At 37.1% G+C, this 21,204-nt stretch overlaps 1 protein-coding gene across 1 annotated transcript; it reads right to left on the bottom strand.

Annotated features, from left to right (window-relative positions):
* Positions 1-1,641: 1,641 nt before the first annotated feature.
* On the bottom strand, positions 1,642-4,359 carry LOC110691243. The gene is made up of 8 exons (XM_021868155.1): positions 4,220-4,359; positions 4,037-4,139; positions 3,813-3,940; positions 3,648-3,726; positions 3,444-3,555; positions 3,173-3,351; positions 2,974-3,094; positions 1,642-2,527 (listed from the first exon to the last, which is right to left on the bottom strand). The coding sequence occupies exons 4-8, from the start codon at positions 3,704-3,706 to the stop codon at positions 2,018-2,020; spliced, it is 981 nt and encodes a 326-aa protein (XP_021723847.1). The 5' UTR covers positions 3,707-3,726; positions 3,813-3,940; positions 4,037-4,139; positions 4,220-4,359; the 3' UTR covers positions 1,642-2,017.
* Positions 4,360-21,204: the final 16,845 nt, after the last annotated feature.

The raw sequence follows: 21,204 nt of genomic DNA, 5'->3' as shown, positions 1-21,204 counted from the left end.
ACATTCTACACCTATGATTCATTGTAGAAGCTAATGCATTGATTCATAGTTGATATTGACATCAGATTGTTTATATCCTCTACTTGATTTTGCTTTGTCAAGTATACATCCAAATACTCCTATAAAAGTGCAGGAATTTTCTTAACTCTGGAAAATACATCCAATATATGCATAGTCAAGTATGTTTTCAGTAACTAAACAAACATCATTAAGCTAGTTAAAAAACAGCAAAGTTAAATTAGATCACGCTCTCATATTGCCTGTTAGTCTGAAACGCTTTAAGTGATGCCACAGATTAAAAGAAACTAAGCTAGCCTCAACAGCTTTAGCTTGTGAATTTCTAGGGACAACAGGTAAGGCTTTCCTAAAATCATCTCAAAAGACAACTATTTTGCCCCCAAATGGTATAGACTCAGCACAGAGATCACGAAGCAGGTTGTGAAGAGATTCAATGTTTCCCCTTTTTGTCAACCAAAGATGCTTTTCTTATGAGTGTAGCTAAAATGCTTTGCTTTGAAACATTGCATGTCATGGAGACAGTATGTTCTAGTGGTATTTTGAAGCGACGGTGGGGAGTCCAACCAGTTACAATATTTGATGCAGCAATACCCGAAGTTTCAGTAGGCAAAACAATCTTTCCTATGGATTGTACTGCTGCATACAAAGCACAGTATAAATATGTGATTAAAAATTGTTGCCTTAAAACTTTGCTGTACAACAGATGGCATACAGACTTCGTGCAAGTACCTACAGAAGATTAAGGTCTTCAATACAATATAATTAACAAATAGGAACAAAGTTGAGTTTTTATAAAGTTAATGCAATATAGCTTATTTTAGAGCTTTGGCAGTTCCAAGTGGAACCCGAATGCACGCATTCTATGTTAATCTTTTGCTTCCAACATCAGAGGAGTGTAGCATATCATGCAGACTTCAGCTCCAAGTGTATTTATTCACCAAAAGAGAGACAATATTTAGATAAAATTAATCATATGTGCAAAAAACAAAGGTAATGGGAATTCACTAAAGGTTTAAGCAGAGCAGGGTAAATTAATTGTGAATAAAATTACCTTAAATTGAAATCTCCTACTTTTTGTGAAAAAAAATAAGTTTGGCTTGCTACTGCAGATTGGATGCTAAGTATATTTGAGTTAGAATATTTTACAGGTGATGGTGAACTATTACAGAGTAATGAAATGGAAGCATATATGATACATAATTCATTAAAGAGAAGCTTAGTTTATCTACAAAAGTTTAAGTCTGTAATGAGCTATAATATTACTAAAGCAACAATGCTTTAGAACATAACTCACTGGTTATGGATTTGATATTAATTCAACACATGGTAAAGGATAAAATGGTTTATTCCAATAAAATCACAATGCACACAAAAGCTAATAATATGGTAAAACATCAATATGAATTTACAGAACCAAACAGCAGCCTCTATAGATTCAAGGAGGGCTTATATAAGAGAAATCTAGTAACAGTGGTATCCTAGCTTCCTTAAGCTGCAATAGCAAGAATGAGCAGGTGACATCAACAGGCTAGATCAAAAGAACAACAACTTTAGGATTTACAATTTTGACATGGTAAGCTTTAAAACCAAAATAAAAACATAGATATAACGAGAGATAAGAGCTAACAGCAACGGTAATAGGCATATATTAATAATTAAGCATTGTACACACAAGCTTAGATAAACTGCTAAGCACAGCTAATGTTGTACTTTGGTGTTTTCTAGGAACATATACTACTGTCTATGTTCCTTTAAACCCCTTAAAATATTTAGGCTAAGTTTGATAGTTAAGGGTTCTTAAACAACACACACTAATGTAAGTGATGTAAGACCTTTCCAAAACAAACTGCACATTTGATTGAACAAAGTTTACAAAAGTAGGTGCAGACTTTAACCGTTGCTGAGGAGATACACTGCAATTGAATCACTGGTGCTAGTGTTGCAGCGAGTTCTATGTACGATAAGTGGAATGCTCCATTAGAGAGTGATCTTCAAAAGTTCATGCCTGATTAGGAGAAGTTGCAGATGAGCTCTCCTTGCTTGCTTCTTTCTTTACTGGAGTGGCTAAAACAGGCTTAGTAGCAGTGACAGGAGCTGTAGTAACATGATCAGCAACTTTTGATGTTTCTGGCAAAGAGACTGCTTGATTTGTTGCCAAGGTTGGTTCAGAGAAGAGACCAGTGCGGAGTTTTTTCCTAGCTGGAACTGGTATATCAGCAGGTTCAGAAGACCCTTCTTCTTCAGAATAAAACACAGCAAGTTCTTTGTTCTGCGAATACTTGTTTTCTTCTGAGGTGTGCACAAGCTCCTTGAGTTCTTCATTCATTGCCTGCTTCAAGTTCATTGGTGCGCTGGGAGTTTCAGATTCACGTTCCAGTTCCAGTTCCAGACCTTTCAGCTGCCATTGCAGAACATTGTTTCTTGAGAGAGCTAGTGTTGGTCCAACCTTGATTAAAATTGGCTTAATCTGGAGTAAGTACTGTATGTACTGAAAGGCTTCATAGTTTTCCTGTTTACATGTAACACAGTAATTAGTTTTTTGTTAAATAGATGCTGAATATAGGAAAAGTTAAGTATCAACTATACAGGGAACAGGTAAGACTGTTACTAAACATTATAACTTGTATAAATCTTGTGTAGTTGTTGTAGAATACCAACTGAGACCTCATTTTTGTTAAAGATAAAGACGTTTGGGAAATGCTAATTAAATAATGTGCTGCATTAGTTATATTTTTTCATTTTTCTTTTCTGAATAGATGTGCCATTTAAAGCAAACAGAGATGTTAATAGGCATATTTTCATAGTAATGCAACAGTGTAGAAAAAAGGACATATAATACGGAAAGAAATAGGATTTAAGAGAGTAAAGCATATGAATTTATTTATATTTGACTTTTTGATATGGCCTTGCTTAAAGGAAACTTTAAAATTTGGTACATATGGAAAACAAACTTACAGTGTTTTTGATGCTGCAAATTTCAGCAGCTGAATTTCCAAAGAGCTTCTCAGTATCATCGTTAAAAGCTGTGAATGACATTGTTCCCGTGTCATCTGCAGCGTCAAACTTAAAAGTGATCCTGTAAATGGGCACAAGGAGATCCGTTAGTTTGTGTATATGGAAATGCATACTATACAATGTAAGTGTTTCCCAATACCTGTGAGTAGAGACACAATCTGGTTTACGGCAAACACTGCAAGGATAATGTGTTCCAACTGGCACATGTGTACGCTCTGAACAGTTACTACAACCAGCATATGCATTAACTTTGTCCAGTTCAGGCTGTGGGATTGTCATTCTGAGCCAAAAGCGCTCATCCTGAAGTGCATTGCAGGCCTATACAAAATAACACAAACCAGTTACATAAAGCCTATCTAAATAAAGGATACAAATCATATAATACATTCATGTTATGTAATTGCCCTCACCTTCTTGAGCTTCAGTTCAGCCACTGTTAGCAGTGTTTTCCCATCGCATGGGTGTCTTACTTGGAGCACCCTCGATTGCCTATCCAGCAGCATTGTTGAGTAGAGCCTAGCCCTATTGTATACAAATGTAGTTTATAAGCTTTATAATTAGATTCCTTTAAAAAAAAACAAATGCTTTGTAATAAAATGTGTGTTAAAAACTACCATTCGCGTAAAACATTAGCCCCGTATCCCTTTGGCTCATGTATGACTCGTGTTGACATGTTAGTTGTCAGGGCAAAACCTGTATGACAGGAATGGAATCAGATTAAAGTAAATGGCACCAAATTGCAGAAATACATTGATAGAGTCATAGAACTGCATGCTAACCTCTGCGAGAGGCAGGGCGAAGAGATGTAAATCCTACAATTTGAAATTTCTCAGCCCAATTAGTGAGTAGGTCACAGTCTCTTCCAGCTAAATCATTCCAAGTTGCAATTGTGACAGGTTGATCATTGCTGTGAAAGAGAATGGTAAGTAAACAAATGGTTAGCTGTACATTTTGCGGTAAAGATATCTAAGATGCAAATAAATCAGATAAAAATATGCTACACCTTTGGTCAGTGATCACAATCTCATGAACAAGATTTTTCCGTCCAGTGGTAGAGATGATCTCACGCGCTTGTTCTTCCACAAATAAGACCACTCCAATAACAGCTGTAGAATACACATTAGGATAGATGTTAATTGCAAAAAGGATTTGATATAATTCTTATAAAGTAGTGAGAGAGGTATACCATATTTGCCATCAACATATATTGCACGTGGAATGGATCCCAAGGGTTGGTAGTCTGGCAACACAGGACCTGCTGTTGGATCGGTTTGCTGTATGACAGTTCTTTGGTCAATGCTCAGCTGGTGAGGAAGCTCCTCAAAATCAGTGTTTCGAAAGTGTTCATCCAGAACAACACTGGAGCATCGGAGATTTCATACTCTCCTTTGTGTTGAATCACATAGTTATATCCCTCGATTTGGTCTCCAGACAATGTGCAACGCATTTTGTTTTTCTGTAAAATGTTGTGTGTATAGATAATTATAGCAGATCAAATATGTTTCAAAGAATGCAATAGGGAAAGTCTAAAGACGAACTTATATTAGCAATGCCGACTATGCCTGATAGTCTTAGGTACTATATGTAGAAAATTATGTACATTTTAAGTTCATGATTATCAGACACATATCTTGCTTTTCTGATTGTGTAACACACAGAACACTGTAAAAAGCTTAAAACAACATAGCTGAAATCGCTAGTATTTGAACCAGTTTATATGGTTCAACAAAATTTACAAAAGTTACTAATTAGAATAAATATCTACATAACATAAACCCTTTCACATTAACTGAAGCATAGCTAATGGACTTAAGTCCAGATGAAATAACATTTGGAATACAAAAAAGATGCACTTGAAAATTTAAATGCTAAGGATAATAAATTAGACCACAACCTAAAAAAAACTTGAAAAAAATTCATAAAACTTACAATTTAAAATTGTAAACATAGTTGTAGAAGAACTTTCTTTTCTTGTAAAACTATTATAACATATTATTCAAATGCTTCTAAATGCTGTTCTATAGATGCAATGCAAAGTAGCAATTTTGGTGTTTGCAAAGAAATAAGCTATTAATTAATGCACTTTCATATACATGCAATATAACATCATTTGGGCAAGAATTGACTGCAATTTTTTTGCATGTAAAGGCATATTTAACTATTTGTACATCTATGAAAGTGGTGAATAAAAACCACATGAAGCTGACTTAGGTGATGTATATTATGTTGAGGCTAAGAGCAGACTTGTATTTTAGGTTCATACCTTTTCATCCTGGAGAAAGAGAGTCTGGAAACTTATTCCATTTTTGGGAGAAACCTGGGGCCTTCCCATTTCCACAATAGTCACCTTGACTTTGTAAGACTGAGCTTGTGGACTGAGTTCATCAAGAGTCATGTTTTCAAGCTTAATCTTGCCTTTGTCAGGAGTTCCCATTGCTTACACTGTGAACAAACATAAGAAAAGATTGTAAATAAATGAATATTTGATTGTGTAGACATTGGAAAACAATGTATTTTGGTATGAAAACAATGGGACCTTCAGCAGGCCCCTTTTAAGGTGGAGAAGACTGGTTTCGGTCCAAAGAATGTTGGAGCCAAGGGTTTCCTGTACAGCAAAGAACACGTAAACTAGCCTGGGGGTGGTTGCCAAGGAAGGCCCCTCCGATGCTAAAGTTAGTTCAATTGAGAGAGAAGGCTATGCAAGAGATTTAGTGCTTGAAGCTTTAGTTGCATGAATGTAAAAGGATGTAATTTATGGCTTTTATACCTTGACTCAATTGAGGAGAATTGGGCCTTTGAAGTCAAGTGGGCCGACCACATTGACTGGGCTTTTATCGACCTTAGCATCCTTTTGGAGAGTTGAACCTTGCTTTGGGCTTGAGTTGAGTTATTTGGATTGGCCCAATTAGATGGACTAAATTGGACCCAAACAACTTGCCCCCCCGACCCGATGCGGCTGTAAGACGGGTTAGGTCCGACTTGCAAATTTGAAAGGACAAATAACGGCATCTTGAACTTTGAAGGAATCTAGGCAATTAATGATGTTTAACTGTCATTAAGGAGATTAATTAAGGAAGATAGAGGATTTAGTGGGTAGTTAACTTGGAACGTGTGTGACAATTTGTGTTTAATTTGGAATTCGTGGGGTTTTTGGCGGTTTAAGGCTTTTAGAATTTTGATTCTTGAAATCCTCATGTAAAAGCACCCTATCCACTTTCCTTAATCATTTTCTCACAAACACACGAATTTCCTCCCTAGCTTTTCGTCGCCCTTAATCTCTGCAATTCCGTTGCTGAATTTAGAATTTGCTGCTGCGAACTTGAAGATCGGCGAATTCCGAGTCTAGTCAAGGTAACTTTTTCCGAAATATTTTTGGATTTTTCTTGTTTCGAGTATTTTACCCTTTTTCCAGTATCCACTTCTTCGTAAAAAATGGTTAGACTTAGAATTGAGAGGGAAAGTTCCTCGAGTGAGGAGGAAGATCTTCAGATGGTGCTCGACGCAGCCAGCCTTTACAGCGAATGCCCCCTCTCAGCCACAACCACAACTCTCCACTCCCGAGGAGAGAAGATAGGATTTCCTCTCACGAGCCCCCTGTTGCTGCAATCCCCCTGACCTCGGTGCCGTACAGAGGCTGGGAAGAGGCCACAACCTCAGCCAGCGGCTCTAGGCACAGGCCTCGGTGATTGCCGGAAGGAGCCGTAGAATGGCAAAATCCGCCTGAAAATGGCGGGTTAATGACTGCTGCCCCTATGACTGGTGGGTCAAAGGGGATGCCTTCCATCATTTCGCCGAGCAAATAGAAATATTCTACGGCATAATGGAGGAAGATGGGGATTGGTGCCAAATGCCCGTAGCTGAAGATAGAATTCACAGGCCTCCACCTGGTTATCTAGGCGTATACACCAGGCAGCTGCAGTTTGGCCTTAGATTCCTGGAGAGGTTATCTGGTAGGGCTCCTGCGTTGCGCCCTTCTCGGCTGGAAATCATTAAACCAACTAAGTATTCTGCTCAGAAGCCGTGGTATCTGAAGAGGGACCCGTTCTTTTTGCTATTAGGGCCCCAAAGTGCAAATTGTTGCAGCTGCAGCTGCTAATAGGGCTGGGGTTTTTGCTGTTAACTCTGAGCACAACGCTGAGCCATCAACATCTATCTTGAATTTCCGTGAGCCAGCAGAATACTGAGGATCATCTCGTGCCCTTATATTTTCCGTGAGCTTGAATTTTTTAAGCTTCGGCCAAAAGTACGAGGTAACTACGCTAGCTTCAACTGCCTCTTGTTGGGTCTTACGTGGAACTACTGGCAAGACTTGCCTGAAATCTCCTCCAAACACAAATTTACCACCAAACAAAGATGTATTCACATAAATCTTGCAGCAGCAAATCTAAAGATTCTATATTTTCTTTATGTGCCATTGAAGCTTCATCCCAAATAATCAACGTTGCCTCTTTCAAAAGTGCTGCAAGGCTACCTTGTTTCGGAATAGCACATGCCAGGGAAGAATCAGAATCAAGTGGGATCTTAAACCTTGAGTGTGCTGTACGACCAGAAGGAATGTTTGCAGCAACAATTCCAGAGGTAGAAGTTGGTAAAACTATTTTGTTTTGGAGCCTTATTTCAGCATACAGCGCATTATACAAAAAGGTTTTCCCTGTGCCACCAGGGCCATCAATGAAAAAAGCACCTGGTTGGTTACTCGTGACATGCTGCATAATACAAGTAAAAGCAGCTTTCTGAGCTGGATTTAAGCGTTCTCTGCAGTCTATGCAGTCTATGCACTCTTGGGGGACAAGCGCATCCAGAGCATCAACAATGTCTTTTGTTCTACGTATGAGTGTATCAAGCTGCTCATTGACCTCTTCAATTCCAAAGTCTTTTAGGCATCTGCCCATTGCTTTTAACTGCTGTTCTATAGATGTTACAGTTAGCTGGCGAACTCTAGTCAAATCATTTGGAAATTGGCTGGTGAAATCGTCAGACAGACATGGATAGTACTTGGTCCATAATGCAACAGGCTCACTTGGATGGCAAAATATCAGTAATGTTGCAAACAGGCGCCTCCATGCAGCTGGCATCTGAACTTCACAGGCTTCGTTGAGGCATAGACTGGCAAGATCTTCAGCTTCAAGCAAACCTAGTTTTAAAGCAGTTTCCTGAAAAGTTGAGCAAATAGACCCAGACACAGTTCTGAGGTGTTCAAATGAAGTAGGATTCCTCACATGCAGCAGAATAATCGTAAGTAAAAGCGTTCTCCTTCAGCTAGGAAAACAAAAGCTAGGCGACCCACTTGGAATGTGTCACAAGCTCTTTTAATCCAGTCTTTAGTTGATGCATCCCATCTATCATGTTCACAGTATTCACTATATAAATACCCTGTTCCCCATGAACAGCAGTATTCATAGCGAAGAATTGAGTGAGCTGTGTATGTCAGCGTTTTGAATTCCTGACAACACCACTTAACCATTCAGATGGATGCAAGTGGATTGTTTGCTGGTTTGGTAAGTGCACCTGCATTAGCAAAACTAAAGGGGACATCTCAAACAGATCGAACACAAAGAGTCTCCATGCAGCTTCACCAGGCAAAACCCACCTGCCTGACTGGATTTGCTGGATCTCATCTACAACTTGTCCATTTGCTGGAACAACATTGTAAGAGACTTTATCGTGGCCTTTGTACACATATTTGTACAAATATTTGACAGCCTTGATTGTAGAACAAACCTCCACGTTTAGATGACAGTTAAACAAAACAGAAAGATAAGGATTATATGGAATAACCCACCGATTGTCAAGCTCAGCACCTCTAACCCTTGCTGTTTCGCCAGTGTCTCTTCTTCGATATGTTAGGAACCCATCATCATTAGTTGTTGTCTGAGCTACAAACCTTTTGGGGAAGTTATACTTGCAGACTGTTTTTGCACCCTTTTTACGCATACAAGGGCACTGTGGATTCAAATGCCCACAAGGGCCATGCATAATATGTTTAAGGACAATTTTTCGCAGAACTGGTTCAGTTGTAGGTGGGATCTGTGCACAAACAAACCTAACATAATCCTCAGGATATTTCAACTTGGAGCCAGTCTTGAGAATGATAAAAAAAAAAAATGGGCATGAGGCAGCCCCCTTTTCTAGAATTCAATTACATAGATCATAGCAGCAACCTGACCAAAGACCTCGTTTTCCATAATCTCTTTTTTCAAAGCTAAAACCTTTGCTCGAAACACACACGCCACCAAGTCTGGTCGGTCTTGTGGCAACTCGGCCACTGCCAATTCAGCCTTAATTTCAGGCCAATTTGCATTACATGTAATTGTAACAAACAGATCTAGTTTACCATACCTTTGAACTAAGGCCATGGCATTTAGGTGACGCCTCTTCATATCCCGTGGCCCACCGATAAAAGTTGGTGGCAAAATAACTCTCTGGCCAACACTAAATGCCAACACCTCTCCACTTTGCAAAGAATCTAACACACCTTGATACAGGTCTGACCTAATGGTACTTTGATTGTTGCAGAAGTAGTCTAAGCGAGTGTTTCCATATTGACATACATATCCACCACATATTGCTGTAAGAGTCTACCAGCTCGTATTAACATATTTCCAGGTCGCATTTGCAACAGGAAAGCATAATACTATCAAGGAGAAATGTATTTGTCAGCTCTAGTCCGTTTTGTAACTGCCCCTGCAATATCAGGAAATTTAGATCTCATCAAACCCAGGTCATTAAATCAGAGAGCATAAAGTGCAATAATTGGTTAAAAGGGTCTGCGTATCTAATACTCACGGGAAGATTCTGCATCCAGCAGCTCTTCAGCACTATGAACAGCACAAGACAACACAGGATCAACTTGTGTAACTGCTTGCCATTGTCCACCCCAGGATTTTTTTTAAGCCTTGGCTCCATCCGCTCTCTCCATGGGGAAATAAAAGAAGGTACTATAGAGGATCGTAGCACCCATAATAATGATAGATACGATGAGAAACATTTGATTTTCCAGAAACCAGAATATAAGGGCTAGAGGTATGGCTTAATGATGCATTTTCAGGCCAAATTCCAGCAACTTCGTCAGATGTTGGAGCATTGTATACACGCTAATCAGGCACATCACTTTGGTTAAGGACAATCATGGTTTCTTCTTTCACTTCAACTTCTTTCAAAGACCGAAAGAAACACGCATAAGGGTTTTCTGTGATATGCGCATTAAAATAGCAATCACATCCTCACGCAACTCTGGGAAGCACCCAAGCCTATTTGCAGCTTCATGTTAGCCATCATAAAAGTAAAGTTGCATATACTTTGGGTGATCATCCCACGGAAGAAGGTCTGGAACAAAATGATAAAGCTGCCCATGTAACTTGAACACATATATTCCTTTATATGTGCTAGCATTGAAATTCCCGCCTAAGGAGCTAAAAGCAAACAAGTTATTATATAAACACGCATACATCCTGAAATGCACTGCATCTTTTTCCTGTGACGTAAATAAGCGCTCGAGTTCTGCAGGAAATTCATTTTGAGCAATCTGTATATCACCATCCCCACAACAAAAAGTTTTGGTTTCGAATGCAAATATCTTGGCATGACAATGGTGACAGTAATGAGGACTGGGTAATTGCAATGATTCTGTGGGCAATGGTAAATCGATAGTGGCACCAAGAACATTTAAATCCGCAGTGGAAACCAACAAATTATCATAAACCAAGGTCCTTGAATAATTTGCATATACAAATTAAACACAAAATGAAAATTTTAAAATTTACTCTGGTGCGGGCATGCGTTTCCTCTTAGGTGCTTGGCGTCTACAATTTCCAGAGTTGCTGCATACCAGCTTCACAATCAACTCACTGTATAGAAAATAACATTTTAACTATGTAGAAAGTGTTATACCTCACTAAACCAACAGCAGGTTCTCCGCCAAGCACACGCCTTCTTCTGGTCGTGTGTGTCTTAGACTTGCGGGGATATCAGCTTAATATATAAAAAATAGTAGAATGGAATTATGTTAGCCTTTTAAAACCCAAATAAACAAATGAATACATAATTTGAAACAAAAATTATTGAAGAAGGATGCAATACCCATTGTTGAATGCAGCAATGACTTTTACGAAACCTGCAATAAAGTCCTTAGGAATATCGACCATTGCCTAAACAACTGGAAGCATTTGGAATGAAATAAACACAGGGTTAAAAAATAAATACACTGGTAACATACACAAAAAAAGAGAGTGGTACACAGAAAGGTAGAAACATAACAGTCGGTTATATGCATTATACCCAGAATCCGAGGTCTGCAATTTTGAAATAGTATATACAGGCTAAATGTACAAACAACCCAATTCCAAAGAATTGTATTATATAGCGAAGTACAAAGATGGTTAAAATTATAAACAAAGTTAATAGTGGCAAACAATAGATCTTCATAACAATAACATAGTTGTCACAAACCCAAGAACTAACCATAGAATAATAAAGGTGCATGTATAGAGATACACAGGTAAATAGAAACAATATAAATGAAAGACTGCTGCGTAAACCAATCAGCAAAACAAATCTAAGATCAAAGTCACTTTATCATACAACAAAAGTTTAGCAACCAGTTACAAAAGCCACAAAAGATACCACAACCGAACTACATGATAATAAAGCCTCTGTAGCTAACTAAAGGCACTACCAAAGCCAAAAAGGGCATCATAGGTCTGCCTAATGCTGCGACATACACAGTAAAGGTACAAAAAGTCTCTAGATACAGCTACAGAGATAAACATTGCACACTACGCGTGCCTTCGGACGCTTAACAACAGTCTCCAGTTCTGCAGACCAGCTACTAAAGGTCGTGTAGGTCTTGCACCAGAAGATGCTACATGAGCAGGAGACACACCACGCCTTCGCCGCATCTGCCGATCACAAGGTGTGCGCCTAGGAGATCTGAGGTACTTTTCAGATCTGAAGGAAGATGGTTGTACAGCAAGTGAAGACTCTGCTTCTTGCTTTGCAAGGCGAGATTTGAGAGCTAAGTATCCTCCCCCTAAGCGAGCACATTCTAAGCTAAGTGGTGCTGCATCACCATAGTTAACATCAATAATTTCAAGCCTGTACTTACTAACCAAATAGAATACTCCTTTCTTTGCAGCCTGCTGAACAGCAACCGAGCTCTCTAAACATGGTTTGCCAATATACATTCAAGACCATAGGGTAGATCATCACAATCAATGGTAACCCAACCAATATAACCATGTCCTTCAACCCAAACAGCCTTAACTAGTATAATAAATGCACCAGTTTTGCGACCAACAATATCCAAGAATGCCACATAATCAACTGAAACATGCGGCCTAGCAGTCAAGGATTTGTTACGCAAATTCCCCTGCCTAGTAGGGGCAGCTGCACCATGTTTTCTGTGCAGTAATGCAACACACTTGTGTTTGATCAATTTCCCACAAAAACTTAACATCTTTACCCTTTCAGATGTAAAGTCAGAAACACGAATATTGAAACGAGCTCTAAGTTTCTGCACAGCCTTCTGTGCTTCCCTCTCACGAGACTCCTCTACTGTAACAGCTGGCCCACCAAAAAATACGAACCTAGGTCGACCACTACGAGCCCTGACAGAAACATAAGCATTGTTCCTAGACTTATCGATAACCTCATACAGTGGCTTGGAGAGCTGTAAGTGCTCAACAATCTTCTCTAAAAGTGACTGGAAATCTCTGGTTCAACAGCCATAACCTGTATTCAGCAAGAACGGTGCTTAGCATGGCTTTCGTAGTCTAAGTTAAGTAAGAACTAAAAGATTCAATTTGGTAATTCAGTAGGCAGCACAGCTAACCCTGAAAGCTACCTAACTAAACTGCTACATATGTATGTATACATCCTTGAGCACCAAACCAAAAACATCCATTCATAGAAATACAAATTCCACAAATTAATAACTCTTTGTTATTACTTCTCCAAAAATGGGAATTCACACAAAAGAACAGCACGTAAAACTGCACAAGAAACCTTGACAGCCAATCAAATCTTAACAGCATGGCTCAATAATGAACAAGAATTTAGCAAAAAGCCTATCCTGAGCCAGCTTAGGACAAAGCAACCCATACCAGGAATAAATCACCACAACACAACAGACATATTAGATAACAAGTCTGCAAACACTGGCACATGAATGCAATAAACATCATTTCATTTTTAATACTGCAGAGTTAAAAGCCTAACAAAAGTGTAACAACAAATTTATCTTAAAGTTTCGAACTGGAATATAGACCTTCTCTGGTGCCGCAGCTACACCTATAAGCCGCAATGAATGGGGCCGAATGGCTTATATACTCACAACTAAATCCAATCTAACATAAAGGGAACAATGTAAAAGTGGCACCAATGCAAACACCAAAGTGTAAGACTTTGTAAGGGAAGTTGAATTTCTGGAACAAAGCCCACTAAACGCAACCAAACATATGCAATCATGTATCGATTCCAAACTAAAGAACGTATAAACCTATAAACCCAGGAAAACTAATAGAAGAAACATTATATATATATATATATAATATCACAAAACAGATTAATATAGGAAATGTAAATCACTGATACAATAGGGTAATAAGTTTCTCCAAAAGAAGGCAACAAAAGCGACAATACAATACATACAATCGGATGTGGAATCTAGGCATACAAAAAAAGACGCAGTGCTTAACAAAAGAGGGAATTTTAAACATATTCCTAGAGGAAACGTAGCCACATCCACTATACTATCCTAAACTCCTACAGTGGGAAAGAGCAGTCTTAAGATCTTAACAAAAGTCATAACAAAGTGCATCAAAGCAGCACAGCTAAGAAATTCTTGCACGCTTGAAGAGAGCCTCCAAATCTTCAGATGAAGGAGCATTGGAGGAGGCAGAAACTGCAGCCACTGGACGAGTCCCACCTGAACATGCCCTTTCTCTGACTGGAGCTGCAGGAGGAGAAGCTGAAGTTGGAATTTTTGAACATTCATCAGTGGGGGTCACACATTCAGGCCTAGTCACAGTCAGCCCATGCGAACTCCTCTTCTTTATCACTATAAAAGGGGTCCTTGCAACTATACGTCTCTCCCTCCACATCAGACCAGCAATATGCTCAACCATTGCATTCCCATGGTTTACATCAATGATCTTTAAGCTATAACAATGTGCTAAATAAGTAATAGCTTTCTTTGCAGCCTTTTGTTCAGCAACAGCAACTGCAGAACATGGATCATTGAAAACACATTCCAAATCTTCTCCAGTCCGAGAACAACTTAGCATAATCCAACAAATAAAGCCCTTGCTTTCAACCAGAACTGTCTATAGCAAAATCATCAAAGCTCCAGTTTTCTTAACAACATCAGTTAAGAATCCTACGTAGTCCATTGAGACATGTACAACAGCGTTAAAGAGTCTCCAATACACAAGGTCCTTTGTGAACCTGCAAAGCATCTTCTGTTTCTCAGGGGTAAGGGCATCACTCTTCTGTGCGAAAAGGTGACCATAAAATTCACTTTACCCAATGTAAAATCATCAACACAAGCTCCATAACGATTCATCAAACTGCGAACAGCTTTCTGAGCCACATCTTCACGTGAGGCCTCAACTGTAGCCTCGTTTCCACCCGTGAAATAAATGCAGCCAGAGCCAATTTCTAGGCAAACGCGCACATAAGCACTATTTTGACCAACATGCCTAAGGCCGTAAACAGGTTTTGGAAACTGGAGGCAGTCACTTATCCGCTCTAAAAGGGGTTGGAAAGGAATGGAAATCATTTTTGTTTCACAAGCCATAACCTGTAACTTTAAAGAGTTACGTTGAAACAATAATGCTGGCAAGGCCCACCAAAACTAAAGGACGCAAAAATATGAAGGGCAAGCAAAACCCAAAAATTAGATTGCCTACAAAAAAAGAAGGTACTACAGTTTATCTATAAATACCACTGACTTCGCCCAACCTATACTAAATCTCATTGGCTAATTCCTATGGCCATGCAAATCTAGTGTATAGAAACGAAAACCAAAATTCTTGCGAAACGCAAAATAGAAAAAAAAATGACGACACTTAAACACATTGAACCCACCGAAAAGCATCAGAACATGCAAACAAATCAACAATAGAAGCAGTGATATGCACAAAATCAAACATCCTTAACAGGTGACTACCACATAAAAAAGGCTGAAATATCACAAGCGCAAGATCTTGTAAGATCAAACCAATTGTCACAGACAGAGGAAACAAAGCTCCAATTATAGAGCCAGACACAACAAAAGCAAAACACTAAAGAAACAATAACATAGCAAACATAACAAATAACAAAGAACTAATGTGTAAATAAGGCAGCACTACAATAACAATGGCTCCATGTATTCTTAAAAACATTTAGACACAAAACCCAATTTAAAGGTTCTTTGAATACACCAGATCATAGTAAGTACAAGCTATACCTTCCGAAATCAGAGCTGAACAAACGCCAGCAACTGCAGCACACAATCAAGAGCAAAGTAACCTGAAAGAATGACCAACCAACACTAATTAAAAGGCATAAAACAACATATGTATCTACTTAACACACTAAAATAGACACTGAAACCCCAAAAACAAATATACAAACTACGAGCATACAACAACAAACTCAAACTCAGCACCACCAATTCATTCATATGTAATAGATTGTCATGCAAACACACATTTCCTCTCAGTTACAGCCCCAAAATATGTACCAACCACAGATCCTAACAATTAAACCAACATCAAAGAAACCTTGCCATTACGCTAACTAACCCCAACTTTCTCCACACAGCAGCATGAAAAATTTACTCTATAATAAACAACATTCAAAGTTTTTTCTCTTCCCCTTCCCTAACACAACACGATACATCTTTCAATGATCTGAACAAAGAACAAAACCAGCAAAACTAAGCAACTTTCAGCAACAACTATCAGTTCCTAAATGAATCAAGTCATTTTGAAACAAAGAGATCTGCACCAAAACAATGAAAACCCTACACAGCAGCCTGATCTGAAGAGGCCAAATCAAAAACCTCAACCCAAAACCGACAATTAAGCTCACTTAAGCAAAGTTGCAATGAAATGGGACTGATTAAAATTATATAAGTAAAGATCAATATCAATACACATGTATAACATATCAAGGTCAAATCAAATCTGTTCCAGTCTTGTAATAAATGCTGGTAAAATTCATTCTTGTCAAAGTATTCTTTAAGCCATTTTAGATTGACTGTAAAATTTAAGTCCAATAATTAAGACCAATTAGCACGAAAGAGATTAGCACCCTATTAATCTATGGTTAGTAATAATTCGGATTAGCACCCTATTAATCTATGGTTAGTAATAATAAATAAACACTATTACACCCAAGCAACGAAACCAAAACAAATAAAAAACACTAACCAAATCTTACAGCGTATTTAACTTTAAAAAAAACAAATTAAACATCAATTAGACCAATGCACAACAAGCTGCAATAGTATAGCATAGATTCTTACCTCAAAAACCACAACATGAAACGCCATTGGCACAATCCACACAGACCATAAACAAAGCCCTCACCACCACCGAAACAGGAAACTCAGGCAAAGAAGTCAACTTGTTTACTGTACCCATAGAGCCAAAGTACACGCCATTAAAGCACCCAGCTAGAGTACAGACCAGGAAGAAGATGAAATAGAAATTCACCTGCTGCTGATCTAGAATATAGCATGACACTTCGCCTCTACACACACAGCCACGAAAGCAGCTAAAAATAAATAAATAAAATCACTATAAGCAGGGGCATTTTGGATTCACTAACAGCAGGGGCATTTTCGGGAGAGCACTGCTGATAAGCTACAGTAAGTTAGGGACTTTTTATTAAGGGTCGTAGATAATATGTCCGCACGTTATTCTTAAGATTAAAAAAAAAAAAAAAACAATTCACATTATCGTAGATAAATAATTTAAAATATATAATTATTCAAATACTATTCATAAAAAGTATCTCACACTTTTTAAAAGGCGGGGAAAACATTTTGCATATCATGCATTTTTAAGTTACCTTAGCTTAATTGATAGAGTAGCTAATGACGTATATATGTACTGATGTACATGATATTATTTATATCAAATATTTTTATCATGCATGTGCACAAAATCTAATATATTATCCTAGCAATAATATATTTATTGTCATTGATATAGAGTAAGAGGTAAATGCACTTACCAATTTACTAGGGGTGTTTAAAAGTACCCGACCTACTTGACGCGACCTGAAAATTCACTGACCCGAGAAAAACTAGCGGGTCTTCTAAAAATCTCAAGTACTGGGCTGGATCATGGGTCGTCTGTTGACTCATTCGGGTACCCGCTAAATACATGAAATTCAAAAATATTAAAAAAAAAAAAAAAAAAAAAAAAAAACTAAACTAATGTGGGTTGTGCTGCTGTGCAATTTGAATGGGTTAGGGACTTAGGGTTTATTGTATTCATTCTCTCTCCTCACTCCTTTCCCCTATAGCCGCACAAACCTTCTTTATTTCTTTCTTCTCTCTCCTCTCCAAAAGTTAGAGATGCTTTTCAAAGTTCTTTTCCTAGCACAATTAGATCATTCAAAGATTAATTCTTAGATAATTTGTGCACTTGGGTTGATCTATACTACAGTATAAGAATCTAAAAGAAATAACGTAGCAAAGCAAACAATTTTGAAGAGAATTGAGATTGAAGAATGGAAAAATAAAGGAGTTCGAAGGAATGTTGGCTATTGAAAATCCATCAGCCATAAAAAATTACTCCTATGTATTTTCAAGTAACAATTTTGAAGATTTATAGGTTTATAATAATAGGAGTTTCATTTCTTCCTGTTCTAATTCAATTTTGGTTTCGGTTCTTGGAATTTATGTGGCTTTGGTAATTGTTGTTTATGATTTTATAGGTTAACCTATAATATACATATGCTTTTGGAAGAAATTTTGTTGAAATTATACTGATTAATGAAGTTGTATTTGCAAAATTCTGTTAAAATTTTTTTAGGGTAGCCAAATTATCAGGTACCTGTTAAAAATTAATCGGGTCGGGACATGGGCCGATCTTTTAACTACCCAAAACCCCGGGTACTCGCTTTTTCGAGTATCCGAAAGCCGGGTACCCGGATTTGAACACCCGTACAATTTACCATGTATATATTGTCAAGCATCCAAAGCATGAGCAAGCACACTTACCATATATTATGAAGCATGCAAGCAGTTACCAATAACCATAAATAGACGGGCATTCCAGCAAGCTATGCCCATATTAAGTAAAGAATATGTGCATAGTTATATATTAACATGAAGCATAAGTATGACTAAAACTGTATAAAGAAAATACCATAATTCAAGGTAATAATTTAGACTCTCCAAGAATTTAAAACTATCTTTTCTAAAGTAATAAGATAAGATTTGCATAATTTAAATTTTGTGGTGACATGTTTAGCGTACGCAACATAATTTAATAGGTACATTTTGGCAATGTCCAAAATTACATATCATGGTACACAACAAAACAATTAATATACTCCAACGTTTAGGTAATTCCTAGTAGACATATAGGTTGATGCCTTTTAACACAAACATATCATAAAAATCAGTCATAATTAGTTATTTTCCTCTCAAACAATATGAAAACAATTAGCTAGAAATCTTATGTGACATATTAATAAGGTAATATCATCACTATGAGCTTACCATTGGAGTTGCTTTAATGTGGTTTATTAGAAATTGAGTTAATTTTAAAGCAAATTTATACGAAAATCAAACCACAATAGTAGATATATGCATTTTGGTTTGTACAGTCCATGAGCCTCCATTAATTATATTCTAACAACAAATAAGTAATGGATGATATTTTGTGTTTTCAAACAAGGACCACAATCCTATAAACTTTCACTTAAGAAAATAATAAAACAGATTTGCAACACAATCAAATAGTTGTCAATTTCCAAAATTACATATGTGCAAGCGCACTTACAAGTAATTATTATATATTGACAGGCATGACAGCTAAGAATCATGCAAGCACTTACTCTTAAGTCTTAACCATATACTTTATACAAATATTGACAGGCATTACAGCAAGCTTAAACATATTAAGAAGCATGATTAATTAATAGAGTAGCTGAGCACTTACCATATTTAAGTAAATGCACATGATTCTTTAACTTTTAACCCAAGGAGTAAAACGAGCTCTCAAGTAACAAATAAAATGAAAGCAGTGTAATTCTATCTTAGATTTTTCACCTTCCAGTAAAAGAATTAGTATAAATACACTACTATACCAAATAGCTAATTTAAAATTCAGAAATGATGATAAACATGGCTTACGCTTCCCCAATTGTTTTCTTCATTCCCCTGTTTTTTCATTCCCTCATGTGTTTTTACAAAATCTAGCCTTGAGAGCTTCTATAACACCATCGTAAGCCAACAAAATCAATCAAACATACAAAATGCCAAATTTGCGAATTCTTTTTGAAAACCATCTATTCTAGAGATCAACAAGCTCAATGAGAAAATACGTTCCAAACAAGTGGATATGGAAGTGATAGAGCAGCTTCTCTCCGTTATAATTAACAAAAAGAAGAATGTACTATGGAGGGAAAGGTGGTGGGAAAGATGCTCTCGTGGGCATTGATCTCAACCTTTTAAACTTGACGGTATTCCATACCTTTGAAGAGCTTATACCAGAGAATATGTTGCCGCTATACTTCGCTAATGACGGGCCTATGGAGTCAAAGTTTTTGAAGAAGCTTCACCTAGCCAATGCAAGTGCAATATCTTGTGGTGCCGCTCTTTCAGGGGAGATGTACAGATGTGTTGCATCTCTTGAGGATATGCTGAATTTAGGAACAAGACAATAGGCAAATTGGTCAAGCCTATTCTCACCCCAGCATGAAGATGGCAACAGTATACTGTTGTTGGCGAACCGCAAAAAATCAGTGATGATAAGGTATGTGTATGTCACAAGAGCAAATACCATCCTTTTGCAATTTATGGATGCCATTTCATAGCAAATACCATCCTTTTGCAATTTATGGATGCCATTTCATACAAATACCATCGTACGTCTGGTTCTTTTGGTAGGTGAGGACGGAACCAGAGTAACTGCGATAAATGTTTGTCATATGAAGACATCCTCATGGGGCTCGAATTCCATCATCTTCCAACTCATCAATGCCAAACCTGGCACTCCTATCTGTCATTTAGTAGCTACTGATGATATTACTTGGATCGCCAAGTGATCGATTGAAGTTTTTTTTTTCTTGTTTGAATTATGTTCCTTCTGTTCAATTGTTCAACCCTTCTTCTAATGTAGTGGACTTGCTGATGTCAAAAAAAGTATTGTTTGAATGATGTTCCTTTTGTTCAAAGAAGGTTTGATGGGAGAATAAATAAGAATGAACCTTTTCTAACCTTTTAGTAGTGCATTTTTCTAAAAATATAATGCAATATGTAATTTTAACTAATCTGTCAAAGAGATTATAATTTACGTACAGGTAATGCGATTTCCTAAAAAAATTAAAAAAAAATACTGGTGATAAGGAAATTTTTCCTATACAACTTCATTAAAAAAAACTAATTAAAGGTAGTAACCATTATAAAAATTTTGTCAAAATCGTGCATTGCACGACATCTAAGCTAGTTAGAAATAAAAGCATTTATATAAACGTTCATGAAGACTAAAAAATCCTAAAAACAAATTCATGTTATATTATATATTATATAATATATTGCATATAATATATATTATATATTATACTTTATATTATATAATATATTGCAAATTTATTATGTGTACATATACTTGACACATAAGAATATGTGTGCTTTATATTGATATTATTATTCGAATTTTCATATCGACTTTTTTCATATTAAATAATTTAATTTAAATTAGCTCCACCCTTGATAAGATTGGTTGTTTTCACTGGAAAATTCATCCACAATTCCACATCCCTCTTCCTTGCTTACTCACATGCGTGTTTTATAAGACTTAGGACAATACTAATTACAAATATGTTTTACATGATTAATTGAATAAGAGATTTTCCGATAAGTATTGCCTTGTTAAATTCAACTTTCATGTGGATCAAGATTAATGTTTGTACCCGTAGAAAAAAAATTAATGTTTGTTGTAATAT

The sequence above is a fragment of the Chenopodium quinoa genome, unplaced genomic scaffold (genome assembly GCF_001683475.1).
Source record: "Chenopodium quinoa cultivar QQ74 unplaced genomic scaffold, ASM168347v1, whole genome shotgun sequence".
Classification (NCBI taxonomy): Eukaryota; Viridiplantae; Streptophyta; class Magnoliopsida; order Caryophyllales; family Amaranthaceae; genus Chenopodium; species Chenopodium quinoa.
Note: the sequence above shows the minus strand (reverse complement) of the source record. Positions and strands in the feature narration are given on the sequence as shown.